At 48.5% G+C, this 20,173-nt stretch overlaps 1 protein-coding gene across 4 annotated transcripts; it reads right to left on the bottom strand.

Moving 5' to 3' along the window:
* Positions 1 to 395: 395 nt before the first annotated feature.
* On the bottom strand, positions 396 to 19,837 carry TMEM39B (transmembrane protein 39B). Of its 4 annotated transcripts, XM_061389335.1 has the most exons (9): positions 19,708 to 19,837; positions 17,739 to 17,865; positions 17,010 to 17,229; positions 16,365 to 16,448; positions 15,905 to 16,059; positions 7,503 to 7,839; positions 5,918 to 6,105; positions 2,414 to 2,534; positions 396 to 819 (listed from the first exon to the last, which is right to left on the bottom strand). In XM_061389335.1, the coding sequence occupies exons 1-9, from the start codon at positions 19,709 to 19,711 to the stop codon at positions 577 to 579; spliced, it is 1,479 nt and encodes a 492-aa protein (XP_061245319.1). In that variant the 5' UTR covers positions 19,712 to 19,837; the 3' UTR covers positions 396 to 576. The 4 variants fall into 4 exon arrangements, with proteins under 4 accessions (XP_061245319.1, XP_061245339.1, XP_061245329.1 ...); XM_061389355.1 differs by lacking the exons at positions 17,739 to 17,865; positions 19,708 to 19,837 and adding an exon at positions 16,563 to 16,645 and having other exon boundaries at positions 17,010 to 17,098; XM_061389345.1 differs by lacking the exons at positions 17,010 to 17,229; positions 17,739 to 17,865; positions 19,708 to 19,837 and adding an exon at positions 16,563 to 16,992.
* Positions 19,838 to 20,173: the final 336 nt, after the last annotated feature.

Consider the following 20,173-nt stretch of genomic DNA (forward strand, 5'->3'; position numbering starts at 1 on the left):
GCACGGAGCAGGGTCTCAGAGACAAAGTGCTAAGAATCAGGACATCACATCAGGATAGCAGTGTCATCTTTCAGAGGGTTTTGGGGCCCAGCTCTACTACTTCCTGTGTTACCTTGGGCAAGTCACTGTAGCTCCCTAAGCTTCTGTTTTTCTTCTATAGGAGTGACAGCACCTACCTCCCAGGGTTGTCATAAAAATGGGATTAAGGATAGCCCTGTACTACATGGAGGGCAGCCTCTGGCATACAGCAGCTACCACTGCTACCTTGATCTCTGGTGTTTCCTCATCCTTTCTCCACTGGAGAAGGCTGCACACATGGGGCTTCCTGGCCCAGAATCCCACACCTCTGCTTGCTGCCTGATAGGCAAGAGGGGAAAGAAATACAAAACACAGGCTTATTGGGAGTATAAAAATAGGACTTTTTTTCCTCATAATCACATCAATTATCAAAGAAACAGTATGTAACAAAAATACAAAGCTCTGGTGGATTTTTTTGTCTGTTTTTGTCTTTTTTTGCCCCTCACCCATCCCTCCCATACAGCTACTTCCCAGGGAGCCCCTGGGTCGCCCTGGGGCTCAGGAGAACCGGTGGTCTAGGTCCCTCTGGGAGTTGGCCGAGTACGAGTAGGCCTTGCCCAACACCAGGCGGTCCCGGAGCAGCTTGAAGAAGGCGTAGTAGTTGCTGAAGAGGATTAGCGCCAGTGAGATGGTCTGGTGCCACTTGTCCGAGGACATTAAGGAGTATAGCTGGTAGACGATGACCGCGCCCTCCAGCAGCAAAAGGATGTTCAGGATCCGCAGGGGTTTGCTGAAAAAGAACTACCCAGGAAAAGAGTAGGCATGGACTGGAAAGTAGGCTCCAGAAATCTGCCTCTTGGATGGGGGTGCTGGGTGGCCAATGAAGGGCTCAAGCTCTTGGGGCCCCATGCAGACTTGGGTGGAGAGCTGGACTTCATGGGGTTGGGTATGGACCTTGTCACCTCTGCCTTTATTTGTGGGCTGCTGCCTCCCTGGGACTTCTTGGTGGTCCACTGGTTAAAACTCCACCTTCTAATGCAGGGGGCATGGGTTTGATCCCTACTCAGAGAACTAAGGTCCCACATTCTGTGGGTACAGCCAAAGAAAAAAAAAAAAGATGACTACTGCCTCCTACATAGTTGTTTAAGATCCTGATCAACTTCTACCTTTCCCCAGAAGCTTTTCTTGAGAGGTCTGGTTTGTCCTATCAAACTTTTTCTGGTTGAAAAGCAGTATGTGACCTTCTGGGTACTGTCAGGCCTGAACAATGTAGTATCTTACGACAGAGACATGTAAAGTTATTAGAGACTCCACAGCTTGAGTCCTTCACTACTGTGTGCGCAGCATTCCTCGGCTAGGCCAGAAGCTTCCAGGGAACATGGACACATATCACTCTTCCCTGATGTCCACAGGGCAAGGTAGAATATATAGGACTAAGAAAAATTTTCTGATCAATTTGAAAGAATGATCAACGTCCAGGGATCATGATTCTGCAGGGGCCAAGGTACCTAAAACCTCAAGAACTAATTACAGGATGGGAAGAGGAGTGGCAAGAACAGGAGTCCAAGAGACCAGCAAGCCGGGCTCAGCTGTGCACCTGACAGCTGCAGGACCTTGGGCAGGTCCCCTTCCTGTCTGGACCTCAGGTTTCTCTACTGGGAAATAAAGAGATGAGCCCAGATCTGTGGTTTTCAAACTGTGTTCCTTGGAGCCCCAGGTTCCAGGGGGGTCTTTTAGGAGCTACTGCAGTGTTGAGCAGGACGTAAAGGGAGTTCCAACCCTTTCAAGCAGAGCTGCACTGTGAGGTCCTATATACTGAACTTTAGTTTGACTGCGTTGGAAGAAAGGATTCTGACAGTAAAATAAGTAAATGAAATTCACCAGCCTAGATGATTTTGAGCAGCCCTTTCCATTGTGCTGAGTCTATGAGTTAATACCATTAGTTCCCAGGTTTCCCAGTAAGGCATCCTTGGAACAAGTTAAACTCTTTGAGTCGATTTCAATACCTGAAAACTGGGACAGCCCTGGTACTTCTCTCTTACACAGGGTTCTTTCTGATGAAGCCTCAACAGGAGGGTACATGGGAAGTGCTGACCACAGGGCCTGGCACACAGTAAGAATGATGGCTGTAAGGATTTTCACCACCAGGAACCCCTCCTTTCATTGTATTATCTTCTCCATCCAAAGTTTTCAAAGATCTGGTACCAAGTGCGCTGTAGTGATAAGTGATAATCTGTATACTGTCCTTGTGCACTGCACAGGTGCACTCTCTTCTTTTGGATTTGGGAACTATGGAAAATAGCCTCCTCTTGCTATGGCATCACCTTCCTGCCCAGCTGGCCCTCCTGCCCTCTAGATTAGGCACCACCCCTCCTTCCCAGCGGAGGAGACTCACGTGGAACCGGAAGTGGGAGACGTCAGAGGGAATGGCCACATTGTAGTGGCCCACTGCTTTGTAGACGTTCTTGCTGTGCTTCACCAACACTCCCTGTGGCCACATGCATTCTTCAGTCCACCTGGAGGCACAGTCCAACAGAGCCCCTTATGTCCAGCTCACCCACATGAGGAGATGCGGACAGACGGGGCATGGGGGAACCACCAGGCTCTACTCTCATTTCTATCACGTAGATACAATGACTTTCCTTTTCTGGGTCTTAGCTGCCTCTTCTGTAAAATGGGTTAAGAATCACGAGAAATTCACGGCACTGGAGTCAGAAGATCTAGGGCTGACACTCATGTCTCTGACAGATTTCAAGAAAACCCTTTTCCCTCTTCCCTGGGGTCATTTTCTTCATCTAGCCTCCCGTCAGCCTCACTTCTAGCCTCCAGGCATTCCACTGCACAACTGCCCAAGTGGTGTTTGTAAAATACCAAGATGAGCCTGAGTAGTTTCTCCTCAAAACCCTCTGAAGGCTTCCCAGTGCCCTTGGAGTCAAGCCCCAAGGATGTGTTCTGGCCGCCGAGGCCCTGTAAGGCCTTCCATGACCCACACCACACAGCGCTTGCTCAAGCCACCCAGAACTGCCTCTAGTTCCTCCAGCATACCTGACTGCTCCTGTTTCTCCATCAAGGTGCTCCCTCTAGCTGCAATGCCCTTCCTGACACCTTATCCTTCTGGCAGGCTCTATGCTGCTGCTGCTAAGTCGCTTCAGTCTTGTCCGACTCTTAGAGACCCCATGGACTGCAGCCCACCAGGCTCCTCCGTCCATGGAATTCTCCAGGCAAGAGTACTGGCGTGGGGTGCCATTGACTTCTCCGGCAGGCTCTATGTCATCTTTCAAAACCCAATATCCTTCAGAAAGTCTTTGTCAAACTCCCCACAGAGTTCAGCATCCTTTAAATGGTTCCTGAAGCTACTGCTATTGGTTTACTTTCCCCAATGTGTTTTCATCTATTTATTTCTCTGTATCCCTCACTAGTCTGGGAGGGCTGAAAGGAAGGGATGGCATCCAGTTCATGTCCGTGTTCTCAAAGCATGCCACACAAGAGGCCTGGCACAGAGAGGCCCCCACAGGGCATGTGAAGAAGGCTGTGAGACCAGTGAATTTTCTCCCATTGTTCTTTGAGATCTCCCAGAAACTCCAAAGGGTCCTGGGCCAGTTAACTGAGAATCACCGTCTCCAAGAAGCTCAATCTCATTGAGCTATTGATTCTTTCATTTAAAATACAGTTACCATGTTATTTCGCAGGTTTGATCCCTGGGTTGGAAGATTCCCTGGAGAGGGAAATGGCAACCAGCTGCGGTATTCTAACCTGGAAAATCCCATGGATAGAGGAGCCTGGAGGGCTACAGTCTAAGGGGCGCAAAAGAGTCAGACACAATTGAGTGTGCATGGGTGCACTCACACACACACCCCCTCCATGTCATATGTAACAATACGGATGAAATCACAGAGAATATGCAGAATGAAAGAAGCTGGGCCCAAGAACATCTACTGATTTACTTTATGTGAAGTTGTAGACCAGAGAAAACTAGCCTATGGTGAAATGAAATGAAAGATGGTTGCCAGAGAGAGGGGGTCCTTGGGAAGGGCAAGGAGGAATTTTCTGATTCTTTTCTGATCGGCTGAAATTTTCTAATCGGCTGGAAATGTTCTGTATCTTGATAGGGGATGGGTTACATGGTGTGTATGCCTTTCATCAAAACTCAAAGAACTGTGCACTTTTTAAGACTTACACATTTCAATTGTATGGAAATTTTACCTTAAAAAAAAAAACCCAACAAAACAACTATACACAAAAAACACAAAAAATCTGCTGTGGACCTATCAAAAGCCAGGCATTTTGCCAGGAGTGAGGAGATGGCCAAGTGCTTGACAGACAAGGACCCTGACCTCCAAGAGCTTTAGTCCTGGAATGATGGGCAAGTAACCAAGCAAACACAGCATAAAGTGTTAGGTGCAATGCTCATAGTTCTGTGGGGGTGGGGGAGCGCAGAGCAGGGACACTGAACCTATCCTGGAGGGGGTCAGGAAAAGGGTTCCTGGAGGAAGCCATGTGCTAGAGGATGAATAGGAATTAAGCAGGAAAGGAAAGTTGGAAAGGCCATTTGAGGCAAAACATGTATCAAATTCAAAAGTCTGGGTACAGAAGTACAGACAGAATTTGAGGATCTGAAGAGACTGGGTCTGGCTGGAGCAGAAGATAAGTCGGGTTAGGGGGAGAAATGAGGCAGAAAAGGCTGGCAGGAGCCAGTTCATCATGAGATGCCATGTGAAGGAGCTTGGATCTTACCTGCAGATCATGGTGAGCCATGGACAGGTTTATCCTTGTATTTAGCCATGTACTATCGTTCTCTTTTCCCCTCATCTCAGAACCTTAAGCTAAGCCAAGCCCCAATTCGGCCCATTTGGCAATACCCATCTGCTTTCTGAACCACCTGGATAGAGGAGGGACCTTGACTGGCGTGGAGGGCCAACAGCAGGAGGCTGAGCCTCTGTGGCCTCCCTCTACGAACCTGTCCTAAGGGCCTCTTCTCTGCCAGGCCTCGTGCTGGGCCCAAGACTCAGATATGATACAGGGGTGGTCCCAGTCTTGAGGACCTTCCAGTCTAATGGGGGAATACTGACAGAAAAATTAGCATAAGTGGGGTGTAAATACTATGAAGAAGGGCTGTAGAAATGCTAAGCACCAGGAAGGAGAGGCCAGGCTGAGGGGAGGACAGCCCAGCCCCTCAGGGCTCCTGAGCACCATGACATTGGCCTCTGCTCTGATTGCGATGCCACCCTGCAGCTGGGCCTCTTTTACCCCACTCAACCTAACTCTTTGTGTACATGCTGATCACCCACACCTGCCTGTGTACTCCTCAAGGGGTCAGATCTTAGCTCTTTCCTCCTGTGGCTCTACTTCCCTGGCCAGGTTATGACATCAACTAACACAGCACCATATCCTATTAATCAAACTGAGGTTTCTTTAAGGCCCACCTTGGAATGGGTCCCTCCACTGTTCAAAAACCTTCATAGCTCCCCTCTGCCTAGAGGTCAAAGTCCAAGTTCCTTTGTACAATACACAGCACCAAGCCTGGGATGGATTAGGTAGATGCAATGCTTGCTGAAAGAGTAGACGAGCCAACGACCTGAGTCAATGATAGGTGAGTGGAAGGAGGGAAGTAATGAATGAATGAATGAGTGAATGAATATATCAGCCAAGGAGTGAGTACTTAAGTCAGCGAATGAGAAAGTTGACGAGTCTAAGAATTTACTACCTGCCCCTTTCCTATCTCCAAGACACTGCAAGTTACCCAGGGACAGAGGGCATGTCCTTCCTGGGCCCTGCCATATTCTACTCTGGCTATGAGGCTTAGCATACAAGACATGCTCAGTTAACTATTTGCTGACTGACTGAATGAGCTGATGGCAGGGGCGGGGTGGGGCTGGGGTGGGGCAGAGGGCAGACTCACGGGTGCTGCAGCACGTTGGAGCACAGCGCCGGGTCCACCTTCTGCCAGCAGCCCAGGTGGGCAGCGGCCTTGTGCAGCAGGTCGCAGTAGCTGGCAGGCAGCAGGTGCTGCATGAGGATCACCGAGGTGCTGATGGACACCAGCAGGAAGAGCTCGCAGGACCAGCGCTTGTCATAGTAATGTGTGTTCTGGAGGCAGTGGGAGGTGAGTGAGACCACAGACACCCATAACGGCCTCACGCCCTCCCCTTCCCTGACTCCCTCTTTCTTCGGAGATCAGGACAGCCCTAGACAGACCTCAGGGTGGCCTGAGACCAAAGATCAAACACCTAACAAAGGCAGCTTAATCATGGGCTTAAACCTTGTGCCCACTACTCAGCTTCCTCTTTTTTTGGGGGGGGGGTAAGAAATAGATATATTTAGAGAGAAATACAATTCACAGAGTGTGGGCCAACCTAGAAGGCAAGAGGCCTCAGTTTTCTACAAAGAAAAATTACTCTCACTCTGAGCCAGAGAACAGGTCCTGGGATTCAACAGAAATGAGCTCACATCTTGGCTCCGCTGCTTAGTCACTATGTGACCTTGGGCAAGTCACTTTACTTTTCTGCAGTCTAGTTTCCTCATCTGGCAAATGAGGATAAGAGTAGCCACCTCTGAGAGGCGTGAGGAGGATACTATTACTCAAGAAAGCTCTAGCATGTTGCCCAACAGACGTGAAGTCTTCTCAACCCCCAATCCGTCAGTGCAGCCCATCCTGGGAGAAATGTGACAAGCCCACTAGGGATGTGCCTTCCCAGAAGGCGGCAAAAGCCAGAGGCGGAGCATAGGCTTTTGGAGTCACCCAGATCTGGATGAATCTGGCTTTTGGACTTAATGATAGAGTGGGACGCTGTGACGTGCCTGGGCCGAAACAGCCACACCGAAATACAAAGTGAGTCCTTTCTGTTTTCAAGTATCAAGAACCATGCCGTGTGCCCCTCACTGGCTGGGCAACCTTGTGTGGGCCATGTTCGTTCAGCAAGCCTTCTTTTTTCCACTCTGAAATGGAGGCATTTGGGATTGACATGTATGTCCTACTATATATTTAAAATGGATAACCCACAAGGCCCTACTGTGTAGCACAGTGAACTCTGCTCAATGTTAACTGGCAGCCTGGACGGGAGGGGACTTTGGGAGAAAAGGGATACATGTGAATGTATGGCTGAGTCCCTTTGCTGTCCCCCTGAAACAGCCACATCATTGTTAATCCGCTATGCTACTGCTAAGTCGCTTCAGTCATGTCCAACTCTGTGTGACCCCATGGACAGCAGCCCACCAGGCTCCTCTGTCCACAGGATTCTCTAGGCAAGAATACTGGAGTGGGTTGCCATTTCCTTCTCCCTAATACAAAAGAAAAAGTTAAAAATATATATATAAATAAATAAATTAAAAAAAGGGAGGCAGTAGTCACTCTGGCCCTCGAGAGAACAGATGGGAATCTCATCAAGAGCAGCACCCTCGTTTCTCCAAGCAGGAGGGCTACTGGAGCACAGGCAGCAGGTGGGGTCCCAGACAGACCCCTCCTCTCCCTGTGCTAAGCTACGCACCTTCACGAACCAGACAGGCACAAAGGCCACGTAATAGGCGCTCAGCATGGCGCTGACCAGCACCTCCTTCATGCGCCAGTTGAAGTCCATCTTGAGGAACTCCACCTCACTGCGGATGAGGCTGGGCGACAGGCAGCAGGCGTGGGTGGGCATGGCATCGGGGCCGTACAGCTGCTTGGTGTGCTGCTTCCACGTCTCCCGCAGTGTCAGCAGGTAGTCCCGGCTCCGCGCCAGGCCACTGACCGCCTCCCGGGGACCCATGGAGGCCACGTGGCTGAAGAGGTTTGTCTTGCGGAGGTCGCAGTTCAGCTGCAGGAACGGAATGTACATCCCAAACCTGCTGGGGAGGACAGTGGTCAGGGCAGGCCTGGCCATGGGCCAGGATCCCAACCCTTAACCACCCAGGGAATCTTCTTTCCTCCTTGGGCTTGAGCTCTCCTAGCTGCTCCGAGGGGAGATTCTACCAGTCCTTAAAGCTATCCAGCCTCCCAGCCAGTGATCAGTCATTCAACACCTGTGTTAGCCCCGCGCACGGAACAAGCCCTGTATGGAGTGGCGGGAATACGGTAGGAGACAAGACCCGAGTCTCAGCCCTCCAAGTCTACTGCTGTCCAGCAGGAGTCATAACACCACGCATTCCCTGGGCACATCCTGTGCTCCAGATGCTGCACTAAGTGCTTTACATGCACTCTCTTCTGTTTCTCCTAACTCTGTGTTAGGTACTGTTATTTTGTGCCCTTTTCAGCAGAGGAAGCTGTGGTTCAGAGAGGTGGAGGAGGGGCTCTGGAAAAGTCACACAGTTAGTAAGGAAGTTATAGAACTGGGATTCAAATCCGGAACTGGCTGGTACCCGAAATCAAGACAGACACTCAAGAAACACTAAAAGCAATTCATTAATTAAAAATGTACATGCTTCCACAAAAGAGAGGTAGATTTGGCCAAGAGTGCCTATAAGGGCAGCTCTTAAGTTTACAGAGAGGGACAGTTCAGGAACAATATTTGCTGTGTGTCTATTATGTACTAGGCACTGAAATAGACCCTTAAACAGTATAAACCCCTTCCTCTGAGGCTTAAGTTAACCTTAAGTTAAGGGATGGAGTGTGTGGCTAATATAATTTAAGGAGAAAATTAGACAGACTCACAGCTAGGAAGAGTAGATAACTAAACCAGGTAAGTGCCAAGCACAGCACATGGAATGTCCTTATAGGTTCTTTTTACAGGCATTCCTTGTTTTAGCTTATGCTATGCTACATCACTTCAGTCATGTTGGACTCTTTGCAACCCTATGAACTATAGGCTACCAGGCTCCTCTGTCGATGGGACTCTCCAGGCAAGAATACTGGAGCTGGTTGCCATGCCCTCCTCCAGGGGATCTTCCCGACTCAGGGATAGAACCCATGTCTCATTATGTCTCCTGTATTGGCAGGTAGGCTCTTTACCACCAGTGCCACCTGGGAAGCCCTTCAGTTCAGTTCAGTTCAGTCGCTCAGTCGTGTCCAACTCTTTGCGACCCCATGAATTGCAGCACGCCAGGCCTCCCTGTTCATCACCAACTCCCGGAGTTTACTCAAACTCACGTCCATCGAGTTGGTGATGCCATCCAGCCATCTCATCCTCTGTTGTCCCCTTTTCCTCCTGCCCCCAATCCCTCCCAGCATCAGAGTCTTTTCCAATGAATCAACTCTTCGCATGAGGTGGCCAAAGTACTGGAGTTTGAGCTTTAGCATCATTCCTTCCAAAGAACACCCAAGGCTGATGTCCTTGCAGTCCGAGGGACTCTCAAGAGTCTTCTCCAACACCACAGTTCAAAAGCATCAATTCTTCGGCTCTCAGCTTTCTTCACAGTCCAACTCTCACATCCATACATGACCACAGGAAAAACCATAGCCTTGACTAGACGGACCTTTGTTGGCAAAGTAATGTCTCTGCTTTTGAATATGCTATCTAGGTTGGTCATAACTTTCCTTCCAAGGAATAAGCGTCTTTTAATTTCATGGCTGCAGTCACCATCTGCAGTGATTTTGGAGCCCAAAAAAATAAAGTCTGACACTTTCCACTGTTTCCCCATCTATTTCCCATGAACTGATGGGACCAGATGCCATGATTTCTTAGTTTTCTGAATGTTGAGCTTTAAGCCAACTTTTTCACTCTCTTCTTTCACTTTCATTAAGAGGCTTTTTAGTTCCTCTTCACTTTCTGCCATAAGGGTGGTGTCATCTGCATATCTGAGGTTATTGCTATTTCTCCCGGCAATCTTGATTCCAGCTTGTGCTTCTTCCAGCCCAGCGTTTCTCATGATGTACTCTGCATATAAGTTAAATAAGCAGGGTGACAGTATACAGCCCTTAAGAGCCTCTCAATTTTCCCAGGTCCTCAGACATAGCTCCAGAAGGGTCCCTGGGCTGCCACCAGGAGCTACATCCAATGAAAATTCTACTTTTTCTTATCTATAGTAATGTTCTCTTCCTTTATTCTGAACTTCCAAGAGGGGACATAGTGTTCTTAGGCACTCATATAATTAGCCTCTTTGGGTTTTTGCTTCTGATCTATCTAATGGGAATGCTACTACTTTCCCTGCATTAAGATTTAAGTAAGATAACAGATAGGGCTTGCCTGGTGGCTCAGATGGTAAAGAATCCACTTGCAATGTGAGAGACCTGGGTTCAATCCCTGGGTTGGGAAGATCCCCTGGGGGAGGGTATGGCAACCCACTCCAGTATTCTTTCCTGGAGAATCCCCAGGGACAGAGGAGCCTGGCAGGCTGCAGTCCATGGGGTCACAAACAGTCGGACATGATTGAGTGACTAAGCACAGCACAGCAGAAGATAACAGAGAATTTTGGTCAAGAGCATAATCTTTGGGATCAAACAGGCCAGTGTTAAAACCCCAGCTCTGCCACTAACTAGTGCTGTGATTTAGGACAAACTATATAACCTCTATGAGCCTCAGTTTCCTTAACTTGCTTTAAGTGACATAGCTTGTATTGATTCTCTATTATGCTAGTGTTTTCACAAATACTCTTTCATTGATAATCTTCGTAACAATGCCCAGCATGGTGTCTGGCCCAGAGTAGAAGAGCAGTACGATTTTGTTTAGAAAAGAAAGAGGCCAGTGATTCTGTGGGACAGAAAAGAACACTGAAATGGGATTCCCAAAACACTCCTCAGGATGCTCGGTGGGAATGAGGGGGTGGGCACCCGCACGAACACACAAGGGCTCAGGCTCAAACTTAAGGACAAGTACTTAAGAATTGTCCTGGCTTTGCCGCTAAGAAGTGCAGATACAGTTACATTATTTGATAACAGCAAATGGCTGCTCTGACAGGTCAAAAGTTAGAAACATCTTCACATGCGTTCTCTTTCATCCTCTCCATCCAAGATGTGACAGTATCCATGTAGAAAGTAAATAAAGAAAAGTAGAAAATAAATCCGTATCAGCAAAAAAGAATGGGAGTGGGGGTTATCAGTACATAACTGATTCTGACAAATTTAGATGGCAGATGGAAACATGTTGACAAATGAGGAAGTCATCATCTACAGCAGCACTGTCCAACAGAAATATGAGAGTCACATATATAATTTTACATTTCCTAGTAGCCACATTAAAAAAAAGAAATTAACTTTATACTCTATTTTACTTAACTTAATATATACAAAATATTATCATTTCAACATATAAAATAATTATTTGTGATATATATGAGATATTTTACTTCCTTTTTTTTTTGTGCTAAGTCTTCAGAATCTGGTGTATATTTTACACTAATAGTACATTTCAATTAAAACTAGCCTATTTTAAATGTTTAATAACAATAGGCAGCTAGAAATTACTAAACTGGCTAGATGGTCACGAGAGGGCTACACTGGGGGCAGGAGCTGATCTGTCCAGAGTGACCCAGCAGAGACTGGCTTGAAGTGGGCACCTTTGATCGAGGGTAGAAGTAAGAAGCAGGGCTGAACAAACTGGATTAAAAACGATCTGTATTCATGAGTCATTCCCTTTATTCTCCTACACAACTTACACAACCCGTCCTGAAAAATTCTTCCCTAAAGAGACTGAATAAACTGGGAATTGAGGTTTTCAGTGGGGGCATTCCAGAGTAATACCTCTCTCCCCTCTCTCGTCTATGGGGGCCCACAGCCTAACAACTGGCACCTTACTCACTAAAGCAAAGTCTACCAGCCAATGAACCCTGCCCACATACTCAGAACTCCCAGTCAAACCTCCCATTCAGGTATACAATGGCAGAGGGAGACAAAAATGCATTCCAAGCTACTCAGTCCTCCACTTTTTTTTTTTCAGGTAAGAAGTGGATTTATTTAGAGAAAAACACTCCACAGACAGAGTGTGGGTCATCTCAGAAGGCAAGGTCGGCCTCCACTCTTAAATGTAACCAGACAACCAAAGAAACTAATATGCTTAGCAAACTAGCAGAAACAGGAAAACCGATTCAGTGGAGAGACAAAACTGAAGGGACACAGGAGATTTTAAAAACAAGAACAGAATGCTATGAGAAAAGATCAATCAGAAAACAAGAGGCCTCAGAGATGAAAAACAAGATTGCTGAAAAATACCTCAATAAAAAAGCTGGAAGATAAAGTTGAGAAAAATCCCCCTAAAGGGAAAGTAAAAAGAGAGAGAGAAAGACAGCTAGAGAAAGAGAGAAATCAAGAGGGGAGGGAGGAGAGGAAGAAAAGGAGAGAGATGAAAAGTATGACAGACAATGTAAGAGAAACAGACAAGCAATCTATGAGGTCTACCACCCGACGAAGAGAAGTCTTAGAACAGAAAAAAATGCAAGGGGAGATATTATCAAAGAAATAGTAGAAGACAATTTCCCTGACTTGAAGAGACACCCAAACCTCAGGGTTAAAAAAGTTCTAAAGTACTGATAAGATGGAACGACAAAAGCTCCACATCAGACACATTCTTGTGAAATTTCAAATAATAAAAAGATAAACAGAATATTTTTAAAAGCTTTTAGAAAGGAAAAAAACAAGTCTTCTACAAAGTAACTGGAATTAAACTAGCATCAGATTTCTCATCAGAAACACTGGCTGCTAGAGACAATGGAGCAACATCTTCAAAACTCTGAGAGAATATGAATTTGAACTTGAAAATCTATATTAGGCCAAACCATCAATCAAGTATGAGGGCAGAATAAAGACATTTTTAGACATGCTAGGAAAAGAATGTATATACCTCCCACATAACCCTTGTTAAGGAAATTACCTGATAATGCACTCCAGCAAAATAAGGGAGAAGACCAAGAAAGAGGAAGACATGGGATCCAGGAGACAGTAGATCCAACCCAGAAGGCCAGCGAAGGAAAGTCCCAGGCTGAGAGCTGCACAGCAGGCCTAAAGAGCAGCCACTCCAGACTGGAGCAGGAGGATGGAGGGCTCCAGGAGGGATGTCTCTGGGGGGAAATATGGACTCTAGGCAACAGGCAGCATGACTGACAGGCTGGATAAACTTGAGGATATGTTCAAGGCCCATCATTCTTTTGTCAATGAGAAAAAAGAAAGGCAATTAGAAACTCCAAGAAAAATAAAAGCTATATGAGAAAGTTACAATCTAAATATGAAGCAAACTAAAACGTGGCATGATTTTAAGCAATTGATGGAATGTAAGGAAAGAGAAACCATTTGCCTTTGACACTAGGAACATTCTTTTTTAAGAGGCCCAAGATTAGAATTCAGGAACTACAGCGAAGCAGTATCTTTCTATGTACACTACTCAGTCCCGCAGTGAATAACAGCCTCATACTCATAAAAATATCAAGGCCACTTATTGGTTTTTAATCTTTAGAATTAGCCCAAAGAAGACTTAAACATGACTATGTAGGAGAATGTGAATGTCAAATGTGACACAGCTGCCAGGAAGTGACAGGAGGAAGAGGGGAGGAAAAGAAATGATGGGTAGGGCTCTGAATACAAGGGTGACTCAAGGGATTAAGACACTGACTAGTGCTGATGGAATAAAAAATACTAACATACTCGTATTATTGAAAAAGAGGACCAACAGGAAACTGAAAATAATAATAACTGTCAAATACTAGGAACAGCATGGATAGAAAGTGAACTAAACCTTCCACTGTCACTGCAGGAAACTGATGGACATGTGCATGTAGGGGTGGGTGGGTGGGTGTGTGTGTGTGTGTGTGTGTGGGTGTGTGTGTGTGGTATGCTTGTCTATAAAGAACACTTATTTCCAGGATATATAAGAAACCAGAAACACTGGTGGTTACCCCTCAGAAGGGAAACTGGGTAGTAGCTGGGAAAGAGAAGTCAAAGGAAGGATTTATCATTCTACATTCTTTTATACATTTTGCAATTTTAATGATGCAAACCTATTACTCCACTATAAAATCAATCAATAAATATTTAAAGAAATAAAAGCACAAGGATATTAGAATTACGGAGGTGACTCAAAAAACACTTAAAACCAGAAACAGTGAAAGAGGTTGCCTATGAGAAGTGGGACTAAAAATCTGGAGGGTAGAGTTAAAGGCTGTTTTCCATCATAAGTTGTTTTTAGCTGCACTGCATGGCTTGCAGGCTCTTAGTTCCTCAAATAGGGATCGAACCTGTGCCCTTGGCAGTGAAATTGCAGTCCTAACCACTGGACCACCAGGGAATTCCCATCATATCAGCTTTTTAGCACTACTGGATTTGATCATACATTATATATACTTGTCTCATATTAATAAAAACTCAAAAAGTTAAATAATGTAAAATAAAACAAAACATGAACACTGGGTAACATTTGAGTAGTGTCCAGAAAGGGTTGAATTAAGGCAATTTTTAACATTTCTTTCAGTACAACCCTGGAGGACCATTTGTTAATATCTATCTATAATGTAAAATATGCCTTTTGGTGCAGTAATTCTACTTCTGGGAATCTGCTATACAGAAATATTGGATAAATGTGCAAAGATGTGCAGAAGAATGTTCCCTGCCTCACTGTTTTCAACAGAGAAAAGCTAGAAACAACTCAAAAATCCACCAATAGAATACAAAACAAAACACACGGTGCAAAATTTACTCAATGGAATATTGTGCAGTGAAGAAGTGAAGTCGCTCAGTCGTCTCCAACTCTTTGCGACCCATGGACTGTAGCCTACCACTCTCCTCCATCCATGGGATTTTCCAGGCAAGAGTACTGGAGTGGGTTGCCATTTCCTTCTCCAGAGGATCTTCCCGACCCAGGGATAGACCGGGTCTCCTGCATTGTAGGCAGACGCTTTACCATCTGAGCCACCAGGGAAGTCCTATGGAATACTATGAGGCCATTAAAAAAATGAGACAGACCCATATATAGTGTCATGGAAAAATATCCACCTTATATGACCATGTGAAAATGTAATAAATTATGCAATATCATGCATAGGGATTAATCCCATTTCTGTTTTAAAAAAATGTACGTGTGTGTACTTGCAGAGGAAAAATGTGAAAGGACACACTGCAAAGTACAGTTTTCTAGAGGACTGAGATTATGTGGGATTTTCATTTTCTATGTTAAAAGCCTCTGTAAAGTTTAATATTGTTATACGACACACATATCTCTGATGATTAAAACCCAGTTATAACTAAAGCAAGTGTGACTGGGCTCCGATCATGACAGTGCCCTTTTGGTCATGCAGGGGAGAGAAAGAGAGGAGTTTCCCAGGAAACAGAGATGGACTGGCCTGAAGAAGTTCATGATCCAGAAAGCCCAGGGGTTGGGAAATGACTGTGAATGCCCCGGCAGCCAGGAGCCTGCCCCAGGAACAGCCAGAGTGCAGGTCTTGCCAAAACTCTCCCCAGTTCCAGGCCAGGAAGGGGCAGGCCTGGGCTTCTCCCAGACACCATCTTCCCTCCTCAACAATCTGGGTTCTTGCAAGATGAAGGAAGTGGGCGAGCAAAGTAGACACACAGACATACAGATATGCATGTGAAGACACATGCACGCACACACACACTTCATTCACAGACATCTACACAGAAACACGCACACACACACAGATGTGTGCATGCACACAGACCTGGGGGAGACACCGAGAGGTTACACAAACACCAAGACGCACAAAGAAACAGAGAGAGAGCAAAGGAAGAGAGAGCAAGATGAAGCCCGTGCATCCCTGCTCTGGAGCTGTGGGAGACACACCCAGATCTGAGCCCCCTTCTGACCTCCCCTTCAATGGCACCTTGGGGAAATTAGGCCTGCCAGCTGTTTCTGCTCCTGCAAAAGAAGGGTAATCATCCCAAGATCAGGATGGTGCTATCGGACAGTGTGAGAAGGTTCTGTTGCTGCCTGCCTGTGCGTCGGCTGGGCATAGGGGAGCCCGGGGCCCAGCCACTCTTGGGGCAGAGGTCAGGAGCAGGTGCTGGGCAGTGAGGGGTGAAGTGAGGGGTACTCACGGATAGCAGAGGAACAGGAGGTTCAGGAAGGAGTAGGTCCTGAAGAGGTGAATGAGGGAGCGGCACAGACTCCAGCCTGTTGCCGTGAGAACGGTGAAACGGGTGAGGAACAGCAGGATGGAGCGAAAGAGGGTGACCTTCCCCCTCTGAGAAGCCTGGGTCAGGGGAGATAGGACGGGATGGGGCCTTGGATGGAGGTCATGGGGGCTGTGCCCAAATCCCACCCAGCATGGCCCACGATTCCCCCCGCTGCAGGGTGGGCAGAACCTGTCATGGCAAATCCTTTCCCTGGATGCCCAGGAAACTCCAAGAGCCAACAGGATGAACGCTCTTCACCAAGTTCAAAGGGAGCCCCCAAGGAAAGGCCTCAGGGATCAAGGGCTGGGTATGCCTCCGTGGTGCCCCCAGGGAGTAAAGGGGAGTCCCAAAGTCCCCAGGCCAGCCTCTGGGACCCAATCACCTCCTTCACGATGGACCCAATGAAGCGGCGGCCCAGAACGATGGTGGTCACCATCAGCAAGTTGAAGTCGATCAGGTGGAAATTCTGTCGGGGGCAGAGGCTGGGGGTCACGTGGGCCCCCTGCCCATATGTGGGCTTTTCACATGCCCACCTCCCCCTGCCCAGTCCTTTCCATTGGGACTGTCCCCACTCTCTGACCTTCACAGGCCTCCAGCTGAGTCAGACCAGGAAAATACCTAGAGGAGTGGAACAGGACCCAGAGGAGGGAAGTGGGACAGTCCCTGGAGACAAGAGAGTGGTGTGTGAGCCCTCCTGCTCTGCTCACCCGGCCCCTGCCCCGCTCCGGCACAGAGCTCATTCCTCTCCTTGAAATAACCATGTATGCCTGCTCCCCCACAGGACTTAAGACTCTGTGCTCCTTGACACAAAATCTGAGTCAGATTCATCTCTGCTGCCCTTACGGTGTGTAGAGTGGTGCTGAGCACATCGGGGTGAGTGTTCAGATGTCATCGGTTCCTTTTACACCTCCCATGCCCAGTGTGAGGCCAAACACACAGGGTGCTGGGCGAGATAAGCTAAACTGAAACCAAACGTGTCACTCACTCAGGTACACGCACACACAGCGGGGCCTAGCTGGGCACCTACCAGGGAGGTGTGGGAGGGCGGGTGGGAGGGCGGATACCACCACACTGTCTTGTAGATGTTGATGTAGTGGACGAAGAGGGCTATGAGCTGGCAGAAGAAGAGCTGCAGTTCAAACAGAATGCTGGCCTGGACTGGCAGCTCAGGGATCTTGCAGTGCTGCAGGGGCACGACCGTCTGGGTGGCCAATGGAGGGCTGGAGAGGCCCGTCCCCGAACTGCTCCTGGGGGTGAGAGGGTACAACATCAGGAGCTGACCGGAGAACCCTACCAAGAGGGGCTTCTGAGGCACAGGACTGTGGGGCAGGCTCAGAAAAGCAGCTGACAGCAAGGATGGATGGAGTCCTCCTACTTCTTCTGCCTCTCAGACAAAGAAGCTGACAGAGCCTTTCCCTATCCCTCCCTCATCTTATTCAGGCTTTCCAACATTCCCCAGGAAGGAAAGGAAAGGTGAGGAGAAGGGGGCCCAGAGAGGGGAGACAACTTGTCCAAGCCACCAGTGAATTAGGAGCAGAACTGTGAGTGGAATCCAGGCCTTTGGGTTTTTTATATTATGTCCCAAGTTACCTGTCCCAGGGACTGCCCTCACCCAGGGACGTTTCTTCTGATCCCTGCCCTTTAAGCCCTCATCTGGCATCTGGGGTATCACATCCTAGGGCTCAGTCAAGGACAGCTCTGTCCAAACTGCTCCTCTGAGCCCACAGGGAAGTGCAAGAGACAGCAAGTAGTTTACCTGGTGCGGGAACGGACACTGGTGACCGATGCGCTGGAAGTGTGGCCCCCACCCGAGCCCCCAGAGGATCCTGGCTCACAGAGTGGATTTCGACAGTAGGATGTCCTGTTAGGACCTCTTCGTCCTCCTGTGGGGCTCAACATAAGGTAGATCCTCAAGCCAGAAGGCATATATCAAGGATAACAACTTGGTGTCTCATTTCCTCACTCAATCACAGAGACCCATGATCGGTTCCCCTGCCTACCACTTCAAACACATCTCCTGCCATTCTCTGCCTCGACCCCATGCTTCAGCCAGCCTGGTCTTTATCTCCTTGGGCAAACCAAGCTTACTGCTACCTTCTGAGCTTAGAGTACAGCATTTCCTGCCATTCTGTAGGTATCTGCCCCCTTAACTCTCTATCTTATTTCCATTTTTCTTTTCACAGTTCATTCTTCATCTTATTCATTTGTTAACATATTTACTGCCTATCTTGGCAGTAATGGAAGGTCAGTGAGGTCTGTCTCTTTCACTGCTGTATCCCCTCCCTCTACCACAGTGCCCAGCCTAAGAGTAAGTGCTCAATAACAACATGTTGATGAGGGAAGAATCCAGCAAGGTAGATTACCCAGATTAGTAAATTCAGTTTACATGGAGTCACAGGTGGTATGGGGGTCTGGGTCCTGTGCTCTTTGAGCCGCTATACGCAGCTCCTTTGGGATACTACTACAAGTCCCTGTAGGCTTAGGATTCCTCCAGGACCCGAGATCTGGCTTAATGGGCATCCTGAACTCTCACAGTCAGGATTCAGGGCCTGAGCAAGTGTCAAGGCAGAATGGCATGGTTGTGAACCTAACACACAGACCTACAACCTCTTTTTCTCGGCTGAGCAATTTAGCCCAAGCTCCCAGGTCCTGCAAAAAGCTCCTGCACAAAGCCCCTAGGCAGCACCCCAGTCCCAAAGTTATGTGTGTGCTCAGTCACTTAAGTCGTTTCCTAAAGTTAATGTGTGTTCAGTGAGACCCCATGGACTGTAGCCTGCCAGGCTTATCTGCCCACAGGATTTCCCAGGCAAGACTACTGGAATGGGTTGCCATTTCATTTTCCAGGGGATCTTCCCAACCCAGGGATCAACCCTGTGACTACTGCATTGGCAGGCAGATTCTTTACCGCTGAACCACTTGGGAAGCCCAAAGTTAAAGCCTTGTTCATATCTCTTCATGACTGCACAGCAGCCTCCACAGACACACACAGCCCTTGCCCTAGCTTTTCTGCCTGAAAGCTTGTCCCTAACGTCTCCAAAAAAGTTCTTGTCCAGGAACTTTGCCCCAACAAGCCCCAGCAGCGCCAAAGCTCTGTTCATGTGCTACTGTACCTGGCTTAGAAAACCCCACACAGGCCACCCTCAGTCCAAATGCTCTACCCACACCCACTCTCCTCTCTTTAGAAGCTCTGCACCCACATATAGCCTCTCAGCCCAGAAGCCCCGCCTACACACAATTGCCAGCTCAGAAAACCCGCCCACTAGCCAATAGAAGCTCTCTCTGCCCAGAAGCCCGGCTCCAGAGGGGGCTCCCCTCATCTGGAAGGTCTCCTTTCCGCCCCACCTCCCCAGTACAAAGCCCCTACTGCCCAGAAAATCTGCCCCTGCGCCAGAGCCTACAGGTTAGGAGCTCCGCCCTTAGCACGAAGGCCACGCCCACCGGCAGCCCCGCCACGCTCTAGCTCGGGACCCACTCTAGTGGGTCCTCATCAAAGCCCCCAGGAACCTCCACATTTTAGAAGCCCCGCCCACCCCTCCAATGTCCCGCCCCCACAACAGAAGCCCCACCCGCAAAACGACAGGAGGGGGCGGGGTCTCCCTGGGCCCAACATCCCCTCCCCCTCCCCTCGCCGGGATCCTGTCCGCGTGGGGGAGCAATTAGCAGCCTGGCCATCCTGACCCCGGAGCCCGCCAGTTCCCGGGCCAAGCCCGACCCGTGCCGCTCACCCATCTCCTCCCCCCGGCGCTCTCCGCTTCGCCGCCGCAGCTCCTGCGGGCAATATGTCGGAGGCGACGGCGGCCGGGAGAGGACTAACCGCCGCAGCCCAGTCCCCGGGTATCAGCTGCGCGCTCCCGGCCCGCCGCCAAATTTGCATACAAGGCGGGCTAGAAGCTGGGAGCGCGCTTCTTAAAGGGGCCGTCCTGGACAAAGGCAGTGCCGCGCGCTCTTTGTCTCGCGATCTCCCACGCCCTTCCTGCAAATGCTGCTAGAAAACCCGAGAGGGAGGAGAACCTATCTCCATCTCTTCCCTTATCTGCCTTCTCCTAGCGCCTTTTCAGGGCCGAGGGAAGGGGCTAGAACCTCATCTCGGTTCCTGCATCCGTGGGTGGTCCACTGGCTCTTCAAACTGATCGCGTCCCAAATTGGGCTTTCATCTTTCTCTTTGGCCTTACTGCTCTTAGTCCATCCCAA

This window comes from Bos javanicus, chromosome 2, assembly GCF_032452875.1.
Source record: "Bos javanicus breed banteng chromosome 2, ARS-OSU_banteng_1.0, whole genome shotgun sequence".
Taxonomy (NCBI): Eukaryota; Metazoa; Chordata; class Mammalia; order Artiodactyla; family Bovidae; genus Bos; species Bos javanicus.

Bases quoted from the DNA above. Each gene is read 5' to 3' on its own strand.
- TMEM39B (XM_061389335.1), bottom strand. The intron at 17,230-17,738 runs GTAAACTACTTG...TCTCACCCCCAG, and splicing joins AGTGTCCGTTCCCGCACCAG to GAGCAGTTCGGGGACGGGCC. The intron at 16,449-17,009 runs GTAGGTGCCCAG...TGCCCCCGACAG, and splicing joins CGCCCTCCCACACCTCCCTG to AATTTCCACCTGATCGACTT.